Here is a 19517-nt window from a genome sequence, read left to right on the forward strand (position 1 = left end):
TAGGACCACCAAATGTGAATTGACAAGGGGAGGGCAGTGATAGGAGAATTTCAGTAAAATCATGTTTGTTAAATCAGCTACGATCTTCTTTGAAGAGGCCAATGAAATGTAGATAAGAAGAGGTAAACAGACTTAGCCTTTTCTAAAAACATCTTTGCTAAGGTGATTTACCAAGGGCTTTCTTTCATTTATTAATCCCTTTCATCTCTTTTAATTAAGTTGCTGTAGGACAAAGAAACAAGTTAAAGAGGCACTTCCCTGGTGGCGCAGTGGTTAAGAATCCGCCTGCCAATGCAGGAGACACGGGTTTGAGCCCTGGGCCGGGAAGATGTCACATGCTGCGGAGCAACTAAGCCCACGTGCCACAACTACTGAGCCTGCGCTCTAGAGCCTGTGAGCCACAACCAGTGAGCCTGCACGCCACGACTACTGAAGCCCGATCGCTCTAGGGCCTGTGCTTCACAGCAAGAGAAGTCACCGCAATGAGAAGCCTGCGCACCGCAATGAAGAGTAGCCCCGGCTCGCCACAACTAGAGAAAGCCCGTGTGCAGCCACAAAGACCCAACGTACCCAAAAATAAATAAATAAAATAAATAAATTTAAAAAAAAAAAGAAAGAAAAGAAACAAGTTAAAGGGATTAATATGTTACTCTCGAAAGAGCTAAGGGTAAAGGATTCTAATCCTAGATCTGCCAGTCCCTGGATGATTTTAAGTGAGACAGATAAAATTGTTCCATGCTTCAGTTTTTCTCAATTTTCAAGTTGGGTCTCTCCTTTCTACAGATTTTTAAGGAAAAGTCAGAGACTATAGGTGTACAAGCCCTTGAACAATTTAAAATGCTCTACAGTGGTGGGTCTCCCTCACTGCCCCCATGGATGGAAGTATTAACAATAAGGATGCTAAAAGATGGGGTCAATCTTAACATTTTTATAAGTGCTGTAGAAGAAAGAGCACGCAGCTTAGCATTTCATTATGCAAACTGGCAGAAAACATGTGGATAAACAATAAGACTGGAGACCAAGGTCAAGGTGGGCAAATGGAAAACAAATATGGGAGAGTAATCCAAACTATCCACACAAAACGACTGTCTACTACAGGCACTGTTGTAGGAAAAGGAAAGGCTATACTTTAGCAGTCTTTGAAAACATCAGCCCTAAGGTTAAAGTCACAAAGATCAAGAAGTGCCCCCAAAGGTAGTAGGAACAAAAGGCTTCAGCATGGTCTTAAACAAACCACACTTGGAGTACCTGTCATAAACTCACTTAGCTGCTGTATTTCAACACAGGCTGATAGAGGCAGGAAAAGTCCAGGTAAACAAAACAAAAAGTGAATGAGGTGACCAGTGGGCCATTATATGAGAACAGGTGGGGATTACTAGAATTGGAGGCTGAAAAACTTAAAGCTGAGATGTCAACCTTCTTTTCCCCCACTCCATCCCCAAATCAACGGCCTGTGCCAAGGGCCAAACATGAATGTGTTACCAACACTAGAAGCCAGCATTAAGAGGACAGGGTCTTCAAGCTTGAGAGAGAGAGTTTCTTTTAACTTGACATGAAGGTAGCTCACAGAACAAGTAATCAACCATGGAAGTTGTCATCCAGAGAAGCAGCCTAGGCTAAAAATATAGAAAGGTCAAGAAGAGTTTAGCTAAATTTATAGATTCAGGATCTGTAACCAGTTATTAAGGAAATGTTTGGTGCTGAGGTTTGACAAGCCACTGGACAGACAGGCTTTCCAATGACATGTGACATGTCCCCTGGTGCCACCACCAGAGACAGGCTCCCCAGACAGATGGACCCAGCTGGTGACTGATCCAACTACATGCCTTTTACTTCCCCTCCCACTGTCCCCACTGTCCTGTTCTAGTCTTTGTTCTGTAGCTTGTTGGCTGGCAGGGTGCTGGCTGCAAGGCATGGGAAACAGGCTTACATCTCTGCTACAAGGCCCTTCCATGGACCATCCATCTTGGCGTGGTCCACTCTCAACTCTTCTACAGAATGAAGGACATCTGAGGAGTCCAAAGTGTCACACAGGGAGATATGTTCCATCTCCTCTTGCCCGACCTGTTATATGAGCAAAGAAGCCCAAGTTATCTCTGGGGAAGGACTCTCTGGGATGGAGTTGAGGAAGGCAGAGGCAGTGAGAGAGGATGAAGAGGGAAATATAGGGTTTGGCTAAGCTGTATGTTAGCTGTCTCAAATAATGGCATTGACTATAAATACTTATACTAATTCAAGAGTGATTCCTTCTGAGAACCTGGCTACCTGTGCTAGAGTTGGGATACGAGGTCCCAGCCAAGGGCAACTATGGGTGACCTGCAATTGTCTGTGCTGCTCCTTGGGGGACATGGGAAGTGATGGCTGGTTGATGAGTGGTGGGCTGTGCTGCCCAGAGAGGACTTCTGCCCTGTCTGGTGCTCAGGGCCACAGTAGTCTCAGCAGACAAAGGAAAAGGTGTGCAAAGGAGGAAGCAACAAATGTTGCAAATGGGTGCTCCACATAGCTGGTGCCATGTCAGGGAACAGAAATGCAAATAGGATTCAAAAAAGAAGATTAAATATGGAGGAAGGCTATTGCCACAATAAAAATGAACACATTTCCTGTCAGCTCGATCTTGGACCACATACCCATAAAATGCCCTTCCTCTGGTCTCCTATACGCACCCTTTACCCACCCCCTGAACAGCATTTATTGCACAGTGTTATGACTGATTTGTTTGTACTTAAGCAAATATTTATTGTGCTTCTACTATGTGCTGAATTTTTACAAAGTGCTGGAGAAACGAAGATGGATAAGACATGGTTCCCTGCCCACCAAAACCTAAGCTACAATGGGCATTCTTCTAGGTAAGAGGGGTACTATGGGGAGGATGACAAAAAGGAGCAGGCAGCTCTATGATGGGATAGGGAGGGATGGGTAAGGCTTAATGGAAGAGACAATGCTTGAACTGAGTACTGAGAAATGGAAAGGATTTCACTGGATACACCAGTGGAAGGATGATCCAGGCAGGAGGAGCACTATGAGTAAAGGATCAAGTTGAGAAACTACACAGGGCAGCCTGGGAAGCTGAAGGCCACCTGGTATAGGTAGGATACAGAGTGTGAAGTAGGGGGAGAGGGGGATTAGCAAGTAACTGTGTGTTATGTCAGTTGGGGTGAGTGGGTACTAGGGAAAGAAGAAGTAGGGAGTGAAATAGACAATGCTGAGAAGGATGCAGAGATCAGATCATCAGAAGCCTTGTGTGTAGCATATAATCTGCAAAAAACCCAAATCACTATGCTGAGCACCTGAAACTAACACAAGATTGTAAATCAACTATATTTCAATTAAAAAAAAAAAGTAGAGACTTTACCTTCGAAGACCAATGATGGGAGAATTTTAAGCAGGAAAGTAACATGATTGGATTTAAGTCTTAGAAAGATCAGTCTTAATGCTTCTAAGAGCTTTTCATGACCTGGGAATATGTATCTGATACGACAGTGAAGGAAAACAGGACTTAAGTTTTATATATTCTATGATTAACTACATTATTTTAAAAATATCTAAATTTCAACACTGAGTATGTCTAGATGATGATATTATGAGATATAATTTGTGTTTAAACTCTTGTCATTTTCCAATTTTTCTTGAGTGAGCATATAATGCTTTTATGACAGAAAAGAACTATTAAAAGTTTTTTTAAAACGGAAACATGAAAGAAGAGCAAGATTCCTCCAGAAGTCACGTGAAGAGACGTCAGGCTGAAATCAGGGAGGAAATAGTTGCAACAGTCCAGGCAGGAGAGGATTTTTGAGCATCAACCCTTGACTGTGAGCTCCATTAAGGAAGGTTCTGTGCTGGCAGGACTGGCACATAGTAGGACTCCAAGAATTTACTGAATGAAACTCAAAGAGTTTTATATGAAACTTTTATATGAAACCTCTCGGTCAAAGCTCATCTGATAAAACAACAGTCAGGGAGCTGATCCAGCACCACCTACCACAACCAACCCCTTAGCTGTCCCACCGTTTTGCACAAATTATAAATTATACTAATTTATACAAATTAGTATGAAATCTCTTGACAAAAAGTATTAGATCTTAGTCATTCCCAGGCAACGTGGGGGTAAGGGTAGGGAAGATATTTCATAGTAGAAAAACTGAAATCTGGATTTTCCAGGCAAATGACATTACAGGTTTGTGACTTCGGGTTAAAATTTTTTGTTGGATATCTAAGCTATTCCATTTTAACAAGCTCAGGAATCTTTTCCACAGAGGGATGCCAGAGGAACTCAGTTCCTGAAAGCATACATCTACATATTGGATATGATAGGGGGTCATTATTTCCTCCCGTCTGGAAAATGAACTTCTGTTAACTCTACTTTACCTTTGACAGAGCAAGCTGATTCATCTAAAGGAGAGCAAAACACCCACACAAATGCAGCCTTGCCCTAGCCACGTTCTGTGGCCCACAGGTTGACCTAGGGAGGTGAATGCTATCAAAGTAGGAGAACCAGAGGGCAGGAAGTCTTGCTGAAGCAGGTAGGACTAATTCTCAGGATGCCAGGCCAGCAGGTAGACTGAACAAGACCTCAGTCCTGGCCAGTCCCTTCCCTAAAGATTTTCAGGATTTTCAGCCAAGGGTCTGCGAGTGCCATCCTGAGCCCAGTAAACTACTGTGATGTGCCACCTGAGGACCAGAGCTCAGGGAGGAGGCTTTCTTTTTAGGGGCCTAAACATTCATCTCAGGCAGGTGATGGAATCCTGGGCTGTTTAGAAACACACTAGATTCCCATACGGCCAGGAATCTCTTGCTTCTCAAACTTGAGGAATAAAGCCAAATTACATAGATTGCTAAGCTATTACCCTGCTACATTCACCCAACCAGGATCTATTGACTGACAAATACTGTGTCCCTGTGTTCAGGGTGTGACTACAGAAGATAAAGTATGACTGGTTCCTTTTCCCTGCTCTTCACAATGCAAAGAGCTAAGAGATAACATTTGTGGGATGCTCACTTATCAGTTTACAAAGTGCATTCACACCTGACTCAGTCTTCAACATAACTCTCTTGAGATAAGATTCAGGTGGACAGAATCATTGTTGATAAGTGAGATAAAAGAGAGGCCCAAGTAGATGAAGTAACTTGCCCAGGGCTACGCAATAAGTAGCAGAGGCAGGACTAACACCTAGGTCTTCTGATTGTTTATACACTCAGCACCACCGATGCCAGTCTCTATGTCTAGGAAAAACTTTATTAAAAATCACACGGGAAAAGCAGGGGGAGCCTTAGTCCTGGCTTAGAGTTAAAGACAATACCTTTAATACAAAACCCAGAAAAAGTATTTGAGCTCTCTTTGGGGGGAGGGGGGTGGGCATGTTCTCTTGGCAAACAAAAGCACTGATTAAAGACCAAGGCTGGCAGGTGAGACCTCAGAAGTATCCATTAATACCCAGAGGGACTCGCCAAAGGAGTTTCCAGGGGTCTTCGGGGTTTTATCTGCACTGCAGGTGAGTGGGGAACCGCTGTCCTGGTTGCCTAACAGCAGCTTTCCAGCAGGAGAGATCACAACTGCTGGAGGCCACAGCCTTGGCACAGTCATGACCACGTGACCATACAGCACCAAGGGCAGCTTTGGGACTCAGGGACACAAGGGATCTTATGGCTTCTGGGTGGAGCCAGGGGTGCCAAATGATTTTTTTTTTTTTTGCTGACAAAGCAAGAGGCTTTATTGGAAAGGTGCACCCAGGCAGAGAGCAGCAGGGTAAGGGAACGCAGGAGAACTGCTCCGTCACGTGACTTGAAGTCTCAGGTTTTATGGTGATGGGGTTAGTTTTCGGGTTGTTTCTGGCCAAGCATTTTGACTCAGGGTCCTTCCTGGAAATGATTTCTAACTACAGCATTTAGTGCCATCTCTTGAGCAACCAAAATAGAAATCAGAAAGAATCTAAGCCCTAGATATAAAAGTCCAAGTATGCCAGAGGCTCCTGTAATATTTCCAGATTCTGTAAATTGGGAAGGACCTTATTAGTTCTTCTTATACTGAACTAATTTCCACCCACAGGTTCTGCCCTCTGGAGCAACCAAGAGTGAGACCAGCCCTTCTTTTCCACAGCAGTGCTCAATTATTAGAAGACAGTTCTCGTGTGTCTTCTCTCTCCTAACTTCTTCTCCCCATTCTTTTTTTTTTTTTTTTTTTTTTTTGCGGTATGCGGGCCTCTCACTGTTGTGGCCTCTCCCGTTGCGGAGCACAGGCTCCGGACGCGCAGGCCCAGCGGCCATGGCTCACGGGCCCAGCCGCTCCGCGGCATATGGGATCCTCCCAGACCGGGGCACGAACCCGTATCCCCTGCATCGGCAGGCGGACTCTCAACCACTGCGCCACCAGGGAGGCCCCCTTCTCCCCATTCTTAACCCCGGTTTCTGCAACTCTCCATCAAATGACATGGACCACATGGTATTGGTTTCCTCCTCCAGGGAGGACCCTTCCACTGAGTTCAAGAGCATTTTAGAATGCCAAGTTCAGAACCCGATACGTGACTCCACACAACTCATGACAGGCATGGTCTGAAGAGCTTTGAGTACAATGGGGCTATTACGCCCCTGGATCTGTACGTTGTACTTTCATTAACCCAGCCTATGACCACACTGGCTATTCTGGCAGCTGGAACACTCTTGTACTTACAGTCAAATAAAAACTCCAGAACTTTTACAGGCTCTAGATCTTATCCTCTTCTAAGCTAGAGAGCTCATGAGAAATAGGTATACCAGTCTCCAGGGTGAAGACGTAACTCCGTATTCTCAAACGCAGCTGAGGAAACAACCAACTACTGGTGCTCCGTCACTACACCACAGTGGGTACGTATTGAGATGGGAGGAAAGAGAAAGTAGAGGAAAGGAGAAAGGACTGAATTTTGGTTAGAAGATTCTGAGAAATCAGACTACTGCTCTTGCATTCCTTTCCATGACATATGCTTGGTTTTATATGTTTGGCCAAAGAAATCTCCATAATTCTGGATTCACTGCAGGTCCTCAAGAAGTAGCTAGTGGTGGAAGAAAAAGTTAAAGCCCTTATTATGGTAAAATCACCACCAAAAGGCCATTCATCCAATAGCCATTTGTAAAGAGCCTGTTACAGGGCCGATCAGCTCCAGCGTTATCCTACACTCCCTCTACTCTGGGACATTTGCTCTAATGGGACTTCTCAACACCTGTACTCACATGTTTAACACCTGACCCATGGATCACACAAACTAGAGGCCCATTGAGGTGCCCAACAGTAGCAGTAGGTGAGCAGTAGCAGGAGGAAAGTGGTAATCCAAAATATGAAAAATACAGACTTTTAGAAACAAGTGTTTACTGATGTAAACACTTCCCTGGGCTGGTCAGGGAAGCTCTTGTGGAGACATGAGATCTGAGTGGGACCTTGAGGGGCTGTTATACTTTAGACAAGCAAAACTAAGAAGGAGAACATCCTAGAGAATTGGGGTGGTTTGAACAGAAACTTGGGGGGAAGGAAAACCAAATGCGTGTTTGGGGACAGTGAAGAAAATAATTTAGCTGGAGCCGAGTTCATCGCCCGGAATAATACATGGATGTTGGGAAGGTAAGTTGGAGAATAGGCTGCAGAACATTAGACTACTAGGTAAGTGTGGACTTTATGGGCCAGGGATTTCCAAACTTTGATTATATACTTAAATTAGTAAACACAATTTTGGTCATGCGCTTCCCAAACATGTAATTTATTTATAAATTATATTTCTGTACTCCTGTATTACCCTTACGTACATAATAAAACATACACAAAACCATTTTAAAATGATGAGTTAAAGAGATTCTAATATTTTGTTCCAGCACCTCAAAAAACCATCTTGTGTACTTCGAGTCTCCCCCACATTGGAGACTATCGTCATGTAGGCAAGAGGGAGACAGGGAGCCCTCACCGAGGAGGGAGCCAATCGTGGGAGCCAGAGGCCAGAGGCAGATGGTGGGGAGAAGGATTAAGCAGTGGCTACTCTGGACATGAGGTCAGGGCCCATGCTCAGGTGGTGAAAGAGAAAATGCAAAAAAAAAGGGATGGTTTTTTAAGGAAAAAAAATTTTAATGGTTATTTGCAGAATGAAGAGGGTATATGGGTCAGTGTGGAGAGGGATGGAGAGGTATGAGGAGTGGTCAGGGAGATGGGCTTCGAGAAGTCAACGCAGCGCCCATGAGAGCACTCAACTCCCTGCCGTGGGACAGGGAAAGATGGCAGGAAAAGGCATGACCTTCAGGAGTTTGACACTAGCACTAAAAATACCAGCTAACTTTTTTTTTTTAAATTAGTAAGAAACATTAGAAAGAAAAGAGGACGGTCATATGTGTGAAATTTCATTGGTCCTTCATAAGCTGGGATATTTGAAAAGAGAGTTACTGTAATCAAAATTATGATCAGGCAGCTTTCCCTAGAGAGTATCCATCATTTTCAAGTGGAGAAGGGTTTAAATGGTGCTGATGGACAGGACTGCCCAACAGAAGTCTGGCAGAAGCACAGACATTTATCCTAATGAGAGCTGCAGGAAAAACCAGATGAGTGACATGGATGAGAGCAAAGGAAAGGAAAATGCTTCAGATTGTCATCCTGTAGTGATACACTCAAATGTAAAAATATGGGAGGAGAGGAACAGCCCTATTCAAATGAGCTATCCAGAAAGGAGCTCCTTCACCAGCATGATGCCAAAACCCTGAAAGAGCTCAGACTCATAACCCTTCCCTCCAATGGTCTGATTTGTCCAGGAGACAGTCACAAGCTAGACCAGTTTTCACTGACGTACGTTCATGATAGGGATATGCACCATCTCCCTTAATTTCTTGTGATGACGTGTCCACACACTTTTGCCCATTCCCCTTTTATCAGCAACCTCCTTTTGCAAGACTTTGCAAGCTAGAAGACTATCTGAGGTCCCCGAATAAAATTACCCAGTGCTTTCAAAGATCCAATCCATGTTCTGTGTCTCAGCACCAAAGTTAGCTTCAGGGCTAACCAGATACACATCAGCCACTGTCCAGAGGCCATTGCCCCGTAGGCCAGTGGACCAGGCTTATAAGGAGGCTATGTTGTCTTGGATAGTTTTCACCTGTCATCAATGTCACAATCCCAAAAGGACTTGTTAATTGCCCATGCTCATTCCCAAACAAAGCCAAAAAGGACTTTGGGGTGCAGCTTTTTAGAAACCATCACTAGCTGGAAACAATCCTACAGGAGGAATGCGGACAGGTGCAAAGGAGAACATGGCGGACAGAGGTCAGGCCCGGGGAGCCGCATGGAGGTGAAACACGCAGAACTGCCTCCAGGACCCGCACTTACCAGCTTGCTTTTGACCAACTGTTCTATTGCACTGACAAGGTCTGCAGCAGTAGGTACTTCGGTGGAAGCCTGCCGGGCTGCTAGCAAAGAGGAGGACTGCAAGACATTGAGCAGCAAAGGAAAAGCAGATTAGTGAGGAATGAGGAATAGCAATTAGGCAGCAACACAGCAAGTCCAAAGCTTCAGGCAGGCAAGGGAGGCAAAGCTCTCTGTTTAGAGGGAAGAGATGACAGAGGGAGATGGAGGTAGTGTGGGTGTGGGGCAGCGAAGCAGGGGTGGGACGAAGCTCTTTTTAGTCAGACCTCTTGAGGAGCTGAGGGGAGGGGTCACTGAGCTCCCAGGAGGCCAACAGGGAAGGGCTGCACCCACTGACAGCAAGGGGGGAGGGGGAAGACAGGATTCTGGCCCCTACAGGGCTGCCCACTGCTGTTCCAGGAAATGAGGGTCAATAAACCTAGCCTCGAGTGTGTCCAAAGAAGAGAAACTGTCCTTACTTTACTTAGATGTAGATCTTCAACACAGATTGTCACCATGTGTCAAGCAGAAATGCTAGGAGCAGGGCACTTGGAGACCAGAAACCGCCTCCCCATTCTCACACACACACACACACACACACACACACGCACGCACGCACGCACTCCTCCACAAACACTGCTGTTTCTGGTAAGGCCCCCGAACTGAAACACTAGGGAAGTAATAAGGGGCTTTAGCAGGACTTGTGCTTCTCATGCTGGAGCAACCAGGCACTACCCTGTTCACAGTGAAAGGAGGCTCAAGCCCAGGGCCTTCCTCCTTCCCTCACACCAGCAATAAGGACTGGTCCACGGGACTGTTTGGTCAACGCTTTGGGCATTCCTGTTCACTGAGGGACAGTGTTTTGCTTTGTTTCTTTTTCTTCCTACTCCTACTTGAGAAGAAATTGGGAGAGAAACGGTTGACCCTGTGTAAGCTTTAACCCACCCCGTGCTTCAAAGCAGAGGACAATGGAGTTCCCAGGGTCCAGGACGCATGGGCACAGTGACCGTGGGAGTAGAAAGTTGGACATCCTGGCCAGGCTCTGGCTTCAAGTCTGTCCCTTAAGTTATGGGGAAGAATTTCTAAAAGGAAGTTTCTTGTTATCTAATCTACGACTTACTTTAGGTAAGTCTTCGCTTCTGAAATGGGCTAAAAAAAAATCAAATGAATGTAATTAAGAGAGAGCAAGACTCTTTTCCTCTCCTGGGGAAAGCAGGAAAAGAACTTAAATCTCTTTGGAAATCCAAGTTATCTACTTTTTGATCTAGTAATCCTACCTCTGGGAACTTATTCCAAGGACAGAAGTCAAAAGAACAAATGCTGTATGTACCAAGTGATCTGTAGCAGTATTACCCAGAGTAGCAAAAATTGGAAACAGTCCAGGATATCCCCAAACAGGCTGGTCAAGCAAATTACAATACATCACATAAGTGAAATACTCCTCAGTTATTAAAATTATAGTTATGAAGGTAAAATTAATAAGATTTTAGGAAATATTAAACATCATTAATAATAAAAATATAAAACAATGAACATATCATATGCCTAGTATAATTATAAAAATAAAACATACATGCATATGAACAAATAGAAGGAAACAGAATTAAAGTAATTGCACAACACTAGAATGGGTGAACTTTTAGAAATTCCTTTTACACCACTGTAAAAATTATTTTAATGAATCCCAACTCCATTTGCTAGAAATTCTGAAGCTCATCCCACTCCCAAAATATTCCAGAAAAACAGATGTTCAGAAACCAAACAGCAGGACTGAGGAGGTTCATGTGTCTAAAAAGGCGCTCATGCCACCTGCCCAAATCCTGGCTAAGAAAAGGGCTACACAAATGTCTGGGGGTAAGTCCGCATTCTCAGTTAAATATTATCCAGGAACAACATAACATCCTTTCCCCAAAACAAACCGTGCTTGAGGGACGTCAAGGGGGAGGGTTCGTGACCTCTTCTTATCTTATGTAAGCTGGCACTTCCATGAGAAGGGCGGTGTGGGACGGCAGATAATGTGACCTGAGTGCCCCGTTCCCCACACACACTATCACTGTTTCTAGCACATTTTATAATAGGCCTCTGGGAACACAGCAGGTTGGTTCTCGTTCCCACCTCAAGGCGAAGCACAGGCATTTCTGCCTCTGGGGATCCAGGGTGGGCATCATGCCATGCTTCCTCTACTTCTCTTCCCAACAGTCCAGAGACAGAGCCTTAGGAGGGGCCGTAACTGGGTGAATCACAGAGGGGGCAGCGACCACATCTTAGTCATGGACCTGTTCCTGGAAAATGTCCCTCTAGCTTAGCACAGAGGAAGACCTCAACTAATGTCTGGGGGCCACCGATCCAAAATGCAAAGCAGAGAGAATCCAAACAAGACCTGGGATATCACCAGAAACACTGAAGCAACTGCATCAGTACTTCCTGAACTGTATCCTGGGTGGCGCTGTGAAGGTTTGCTCCCTGCCCGAGCATGCTGGGCCCACCACCTCGGAAGGGGCTGCTGACTGCAGGGCAGAGCACTGGAGAGCACGAGGAGGCCCCGGGGGGACGGCTAACCACCAGCAGCAGCACCATAAAACGACACTCCGGAAAGCAAATGGGAAGGACAATCAAACACTGAAACCACCACCTCAGCCTCCAGATCCTCCAGGACAGGATGCTGAGAGAAGCAAGAGACACACGAGGAAGCGAAAGCAAAGTCAGGAAGGCCAGTGACGGAGACACAGCGAAAGCAGGGACCTGCCCGAGCCTCAGCTCAGTACCAGGAAGCGCATCCAACCTGAGCCTCGGATCCAGAACCATCGGGATGATGACCCTGCGCTCGGAGGCTTGGTGGACATTCACATTTCAGACACCAGAGGGTCTCTGCAGGCCAGTGAGCCAGAGAATTTTGCAAATCAAAGAACTGAGGCAACCTGGCATGTTAGGTTTGTCCAACTTTGACAAAACCTCCCCTTAGCAGCATCTCCATCCCTCATGCTTTGTTTGCACTGGGCTTGACTGGAAGTGACCATGATTTGGATTTTAGTGTTGAGGATGAGGAAAACAATCAACCAAGACATCAGTTGGACAACAGAATGATCATGACCTAGAACCCCCTTGGATTCCTCTTCGAGACAATAGTTCTTTTCGGGATCTGCTGCTCCCAAAGACAGAGCCATTACCCTTCATCAACAGGACGAGATACTAGGCAGATTTCCGCTTTGAGTATTTTACACCCACGCCTGTAACTGCCCAGAATGAAGTCAGACCTCCAGGGTTGGGGCAGGGGACCCCTCCCCGACACAGATGGAATCTGCATCACCTCGGATTCATACGGCATAAGAGATAACAAGGGAGAGAGAGTGTTACTACCCCTGACACACACACAGAATGAAATCACGTGTTTCACACATGGCTCTTCCAAGTGAGAAAGAAGTCCTACCATCTCGTCCTGTGTGGGGTCGTTGTCAAAGATCTTCATAGGCGGAGGGAGGGGTGTGTGTGACTCTTCATCTGGCTCATCTTCACCCCAACCTTTCTTGCTCTTCTAGAACAAAAGAGCAGCATTAGCCACTGTTTCCTATAGTTAAAGAAGCCAATTGGTTCAGGACTTGGGATTTTTAGAAAAGAAACATATAAGATACCCTCCTCTCTCAACACACTCCTATTTTTTTCAGTTTCAGGGTCCTCCTGTGTGGAATGGGCACACCTGCTTATCTCAAAAGGACAATGAGGTCCAAATAGTGGAAAACACACACACACACGCACGCACACACACACACGAAAAACATCTACTTTATCAATTTGCCAGGAAGAGCGAAAGCTGAGAGAGTGGTTGGAGAGAAACTAACTTTTAAGTTTATGAAGGACTCAAACCACAATCTAAATATCACCAGGCTCTACTGCCATTCAGAGGCAGAAAAGGCAGACAGCATAAAACTACAAAGAGAGTCTGGTTTCACATCAGGAAGAATTTCTTAGCCATGTCAGTGACTAGAGTAGGTTCGTTTCCCAGATAAAAGAATTATCTCATTCCCCAACCAAATACCCACTATATTTTGATCACAGAATCCCAGTTTTGGAAGGGATATAAGAGGTCGTTGCCCAGTCTGACCTCTCAGCCAACACTGGTCTCTCCAACCGTTATGTGAGGTCATACAGTCTCCCAAACCTTTTCAGTATGGGTGTTCATTTGTTTTCATGAAGCCCCATTTCATCACTGGTTGAGCCTCCATTAAAGGTTGCAACCTTGGCTACTGTAAACCTTCACCTGTTAGTCATAATTCTCCCTTCTGGAGCAACCAGGAGTTGCCTACTCCATTTTATAAATGCCACTGCTCAACATACTCGAAGACAGCCATAATCTCCCAAGATAGTCTTCTGTTTTCCAGGCCTAGCAGGTTTAATGCGGTCTTTAGTAGAGGCTGGGGACTTGGTGACCAGCTGGCTCCCCATGGGCCCAGACACGCACCTCCAAATCTGGCAAAATGGTGTCTGTCTGCTGGATACTCTAGGTGCCAGTCTCTAAACCAGTCACAAATCAAACTGGCAATGTCTTTTTTTTTCCCCTAGTGTTTTTAATTTTTTTTTAAATTGAACTAAACAGATTCATAGACACAGAGAACAGACTTGTGGTTGCCAAGGGGAGGAGGGGAGAGAGAAGGATGGACTGGGAGTTTGGGGTTGGTAGATACAAACTATTACATTTAGAATGGACAAACAACAAGGTCCTACTGTATAGCACAGGGAACTATATTCAGACTGGCAATATCTTGAGAATACAGAGATCACCTAGGCCCAAGAAGACCAACTACTGGGAACTAGAGTCTGGCTAGTTTATAAACCCCGGGGAAGGATGCCTCTCGAGGCTCCAGGAAGGAGGTACATCAGAAACCCCTCCCGATGGAAGGCTCCGGGGCTTCGAGTAAGTACCTCGTCAGCGCTGTCTCCCTGAGGGGTCGTCTCATCCCCAGGCTTGGGAGATCCCAGGTCGAAGCTCTTCCGACCATCTCGTACTTTCTTCTGCTTCTTGATGTTTCCGTCTGCCTTCCCGCTGTTGAGCCGCCGCACGGGACTCGTCAGCCACTTTTTCAGGGTGTTGGTGGAGCGCTTGGGCCCAGGGGAACTGTGGATGGAGTTCAGGGAGGGCTGGGCCTGCAGGTTGGCCACCGACTCGGACTTGCCTCCGTTCTCACTTGAATGAGAGTACGCATCTGAGGAAAAAGAACAGACAGACATGGCCGTGTCAGGGGCAGTTAAGGCAGGCTGCCAGCCTGGGAGAAAGACAGCTCCAACCCCAGGAAACTAGGGCATCAGGCAGAATGTCAAGGCCAGCTGCAGAGCCTGGTCAAGGAAACCCTGTCTCGAGGGTAATAGCTGACACTCACTCAATCCACAGGTGCTGTGGATACAGGAGTAGACAGAAGACAAAGACTCCTGCAAAAACAAGATTCTAAGCAAGAACCATCAACCAATAACAATGTCATAGAGCACCTATGAGTATTATAAAGTTGTATAAGACACAGATTTTATTTTCATAGATGCCCTATCTAGCTACACACACATACACACACACACACACACGCAAAGAGGGAAAGAGAAGAGCCAAAGAGCAAGACAGAGCACACAAAATAAAGATAAATGCACAAAGCCGTATGTGGTTAATTGCCAAAGGGCTGGCATGGACTCTAGACCATAAGGAAGCAGAGCTGAGAGGAGGGACTGGTCTGAAAAGCTTTAACGGAAGAGATGTGTCTGAGTAGAAGGGAAGGGAGAAGGAATTCCAAAAGCGGGAGATGGCAGGAACAAAAGCACAGAGGCAGGAAAATGGAAAAACAAGTTAACCCAGCCCTTAAGCAGACGCTTTCAATGAAATAAAGATGAACAGAGAAGGAGAAACTGGACAGAAAGAAGAGTGAAAACATTTAACAGTAAACTAGAGGAGTATGAACTTTACTGTGAGACGCTAATGGGAAAGGGGGCAAAAAGGGCTTTTGTTTGCTTGTTTGTTTCTTAATTAATCTGGTAACTATAGACAACATAGCCCTGGGAAGAGGGATTGGAATCCAGAAGCCCACGCTAGGAGGACACGGGGAGGACAAAGGAATGAATGTGAGGCATTTCAAAGCAAGAAATGATACAGTTAGTATCTAGATGACACATCACAGGTGAGTTGTCTCTCTTATGCTGCTTCTTCTCATTGCCAAAGAGGTCTTGGGAGAATACTTGACCAGCTTCACCTCAACCCCTGATGGGCCCTGTGGCCCTGGTACCAGTTTGCATACTGGTAGTTAAACCAAACACATGACTAGGTATTTATAAAAAGTACTGCCGTGGCTTTTTACACCCACTTGTCTCAAAGACGAATCATCTTTTCCTATACAATAATGACTTTATCCTAGACCGAGACTAGAGGTCTAACCAGGCCTTGGAGGCCTGACGGCCTAGACCTGTCCAATACATTAGAAACCAAATCTTAAAATAAAGAGAATAAATATTTTTGCCAGTAAAGAGCTGCCTCCAGCTTCTATAACCGGCTGATCTCACAGGCACCAAGCTCAGGCTCCTGACCCTGCGGGAACTTTCTTAGATATGGTTAGAGTTCTGTGCATACTTTAGAAAACAAGAACAGAATATCTGCATGTAGAAGCATTAAAAATTGAGCTTCTAAAGCCCCCTGGTATGAAGGATAACTCATAGGGTTGCTCAGCTCAGGGAATATTTAGGGATCGACTGACTTGGTTAACATCCCTTTAAGGACAAAGCTGTAATCTTATCTCAGAGAATTCTGTGCTGGCTGTGGTCTTGGGTGTGTTGACATTATTTCTGAAGTGTTTGGTATGGGTCAAACTCCTCTCAGAAGCCTGGGTGATAAACATCTCAGCAGCACCACCGCAGCACTAGTAGAGGGACCTGGGCCTCTTATCTCTCTGCTGATAAGCCGCAGAGGCTTTTCATTCACCAGGCCCCTCTGATACCACAAGTCTCTGTTAAATGCAAGTCTTCAAAACTTAGATATATCAGCATATGTTGTGTCAGCAGAGCTAGAGGCCCAGCCACATTAACTGTGCCTTGTGTTACTAAGCAAGACGGATGACTGCCTTAAGTTTTCTGTTCCATGACAAACGACAGCCTGGCTTTGAGATTCATGAATGCAAATTTTGACTGACCATTCTGCTCCTCTCTCTGTCATCTGATTCTGCTTTGGTGCATTCTGTACAAATTAATGGCAAGTGTACAGATTATAAAGTACAAATTAAAAATCAAGAGTATTCTCAATTTTGTTTCAAGTTTATTCTGTGTAAACCATCAGGGCCATTCAACCACAGCCCACATAAAAGAGAACTGAAGAGTTGGAAGCAATCTCTAACTTGTCATCTAGTTAGGGTCCCGTATTGAGACAGGACTATTTCTAAATCACTTTGAATGCATGGTTACAAAAAGATGTGGCATCATTTAGTCTAGAAAATGTGTACTTAGTTTATTGCTACTTCAAAGAATAATTGCCATGTGATGCTCATCCCATCTTTGGAAGATGGCTGCAATGAACTGTTGGAGAATTTATTCTAGCACCTTTCTGGGCACAACAGTTAACTGACTGATTTGTAACAACTACAACAGTAATACTGTTATCTCATCAAATCTTTCCAAGCTGAGACAGGTACTAAGTATGAGTATCATCTTAGGAAACAGAGTGTTCCAGGAAACCGAGGGTCATCATTAGTGTGGCAGAGAGGCAAAATTTAAACCCAGATCTGACTCCACTGCACATATATTTAATCTTATTACCACATCTGTGTCTACTCCATGAATTCTGTTAGCCTCTATAATTATTGTAAAAAAGAACGTCAAGTTGTTAGTCTATGTGACATTTCATATAGACATTTATATATAATTTATATGTTATTAAATTTCAATGCTGAAAACAATCTCAGTCTCACTAATTTTACAGATAAGGCAATGAAAGCTTGTATATGGGAAATCCATGGTCACAGATTAGTTAGTCATAAAGCTAGGACCAGAATCCAGGCACCTCTACATCTCTCCAGGGTTCCGAACCAATGCTTCCTCTTTAGCCCTGAGGCATTAAAAACTGCCCATAAGATTGGTATCTGGTTTTACGTCACTGGGAAGACAAATGTGTCCTTGGACACTGCAGGAATAAAGTTCCCTGGTATGTCCAACTTGCTTCTTAGATCAGAAAAAATAATATTCTGAGGCTGATTTTACTATGAGATATTTTTATTTTTTTTCATTTTGTTTTGGCTGCACCACTCAGCATGTGGGATCTTAGTTCCCTGACCAGGGATCAAACCCTCACCCTCTGCAGTGGAAGCACGGAGTCTTAACGACTGGACCGCCGGGGAAGTCCCACTATGAGATATTTTTTAAATAGAAAAAAATATAGAAAAAATTTAATATCCAAATACCCACCACCTAGATATGATAAGTCTAGACATATTTGACATATTTGCTTCAGTTTTTTTTAAATCTTTCTTTTAACTGAACTATAGTTGATTTACAAAGTTGTATTGGTTTCAGATGTACAGCAAAGTGATTCAGTTATACATACATATTTGTGTATATTTACATATATATATTCTTTTTCAGATTCTTTGCCATTATAGGTTATTATAAGATATTGAATATAGTTCCCTGTGCTACACAGGTCCTTGTTTATCTAACTGATATACAGTAGAGTGTATATGTTAATCCCAAACTCCCAATTTATCCTCCCCCATCACTTTCCCCTTTCGTAATCATAAGTTTGTTTTCTATGTCTGTGAGTCTGTTTCTGTTTTGTAAATAAGTTCATTTGTATCATATTTTTTTTAGATTCCACATATAAGTGATATCCTATACTTGTCTTTCTCTGTCCAACTTACTTCACTTAATACGATAATCTCTAGGTCCATCCATGTTGCTGCAAATGGCACTGTCATTCTTTTTTATGGCTGAGTAATATTCCATTGTGTGTGTGTACACACACACACACACACACACACACACACACACCACATCTTCTTTATCCATTCATCTGTCAATGGATATTTAGGTTGCTTCCATGTCTTGGCTATTGTAAATAGTGCTGCTATGAACACTGGGGTGCATGTATCTTTTCAAATTAGCGTTTTCTCTGGATATCTGCCCAGGAGAGAGATCACTGGATCATATGATAATTCTATTTTTAGTTTTTAAAGTGATCTCCATATTGTTCTCCATAGTGGCTGCACTAATGTACATTCGCACCAACAGTGTAGGAGGGTTCCTTTTTCTCCACATCTTCTGCAGAATTAGTTATTTGTAGACTTTTTCATGATGGCCATTCTAACCAGTGTGAAGTGATACCTCACTGTAGTTTTAATTTGCCTTTCTCTAATGATTAGCAATATTGAACACCTTTTCATGTGCCTGTTGTCCATCTGTATGTCTTTGGAGAAATGTCTATTTAGGTCTTCTGGCCATTTTTTGACTGGGTTGTTTGGTTTTTTGATATTAAACTGTATAAGCTATTTGTATATTTTGGAAATTAATCCCTTGTTGGTAGCATCGTTCACAGTATTTTCTCCCAGTCCATGGTTGTCCTTTAACTTTGTTTATGGTTTCCTTTGCTGTGCAAAAGCTTTTACATTTAATTAGGTTCCATTTGTTTATTTTTGCTTTTGTTTCTGCTATTCTAGGGGAGAGATCCAAAAAAATATTGCTGTGATTTATGTCAAAGAGTATTCTGCACCTATGTTTTTCTCTAGGAGTTTTATAGTATCCAGTCTTATGTTTAGGTCTTTAATCCATTTTGAGTTTATTTTTGTACATGGTGTTAGAGAATGTTCTAATTTTGTTCTTTTACATGTAGCTGTCCAGTTTTTCCAGCACCACTTATTGAAGAGACTGTCTTTTTCCACTGTATATTCTTGCCTTTGTTGTAGATTAATTGACCACAAGTGCATGGGTTTATTTATGGGCTTTCTATCCTGTTCCAGAAAAGGCTGTTGATAAAATTCAACATCCCTTTATGATAAAACTCTCTCCAGAAAGTGGGCATAGAGGGAACATACCTCAACATAATAAAGGCCATATGTGACAAACCCACAGCCAACAACATACTCAACAGTAAAAAGCTGAAAGCATTTCCTCTAAGATCAGGAACAAGATAAGGATGCCCATTTTCACCACTTTTATTCAACATAGTTTT

At 43.9% G+C, this 19517-nt stretch overlaps 1 protein-coding gene across 2 annotated transcripts in view; it reads right to left on the reverse strand.

The window, feature by feature from the left end:
* The window catches only part of LOC308618181 (kalirin-like), a gene marked incomplete at its 3' end in the record, with an annotated part of 111949 nt that overhangs the window by 56745 nt on the left and 35687 nt on the right, over window positions 1-19517 (reverse strand). The window contains exons 2-3 of one of the 2 annotated variants that reach the window (XM_081235677.1): window positions 14258-14538; window positions 12768-12872 (exon numbers count right to left, since the gene is read on the reverse strand). In XM_081235677.1, the coding sequence (XP_081091803.1) occupies window positions 12768-12872; window positions 14258-14538 (386 nt within the window). The remainder of the gene's footprint in view (window positions 1-12767; window positions 12873-14257; window positions 14539-19517) is intronic. The other variant, XM_081235676.1, reaches the window with a different exon arrangement.

This window comes from Mesoplodon bidens (assembly GCF_964165515.1).
Source record: "Mesoplodon bidens genome assembly, chromosome: 5".
Taxonomy (NCBI): Eukaryota; Metazoa; Chordata; class Mammalia; order Artiodactyla; family Ziphiidae; genus Mesoplodon; species Mesoplodon bidens.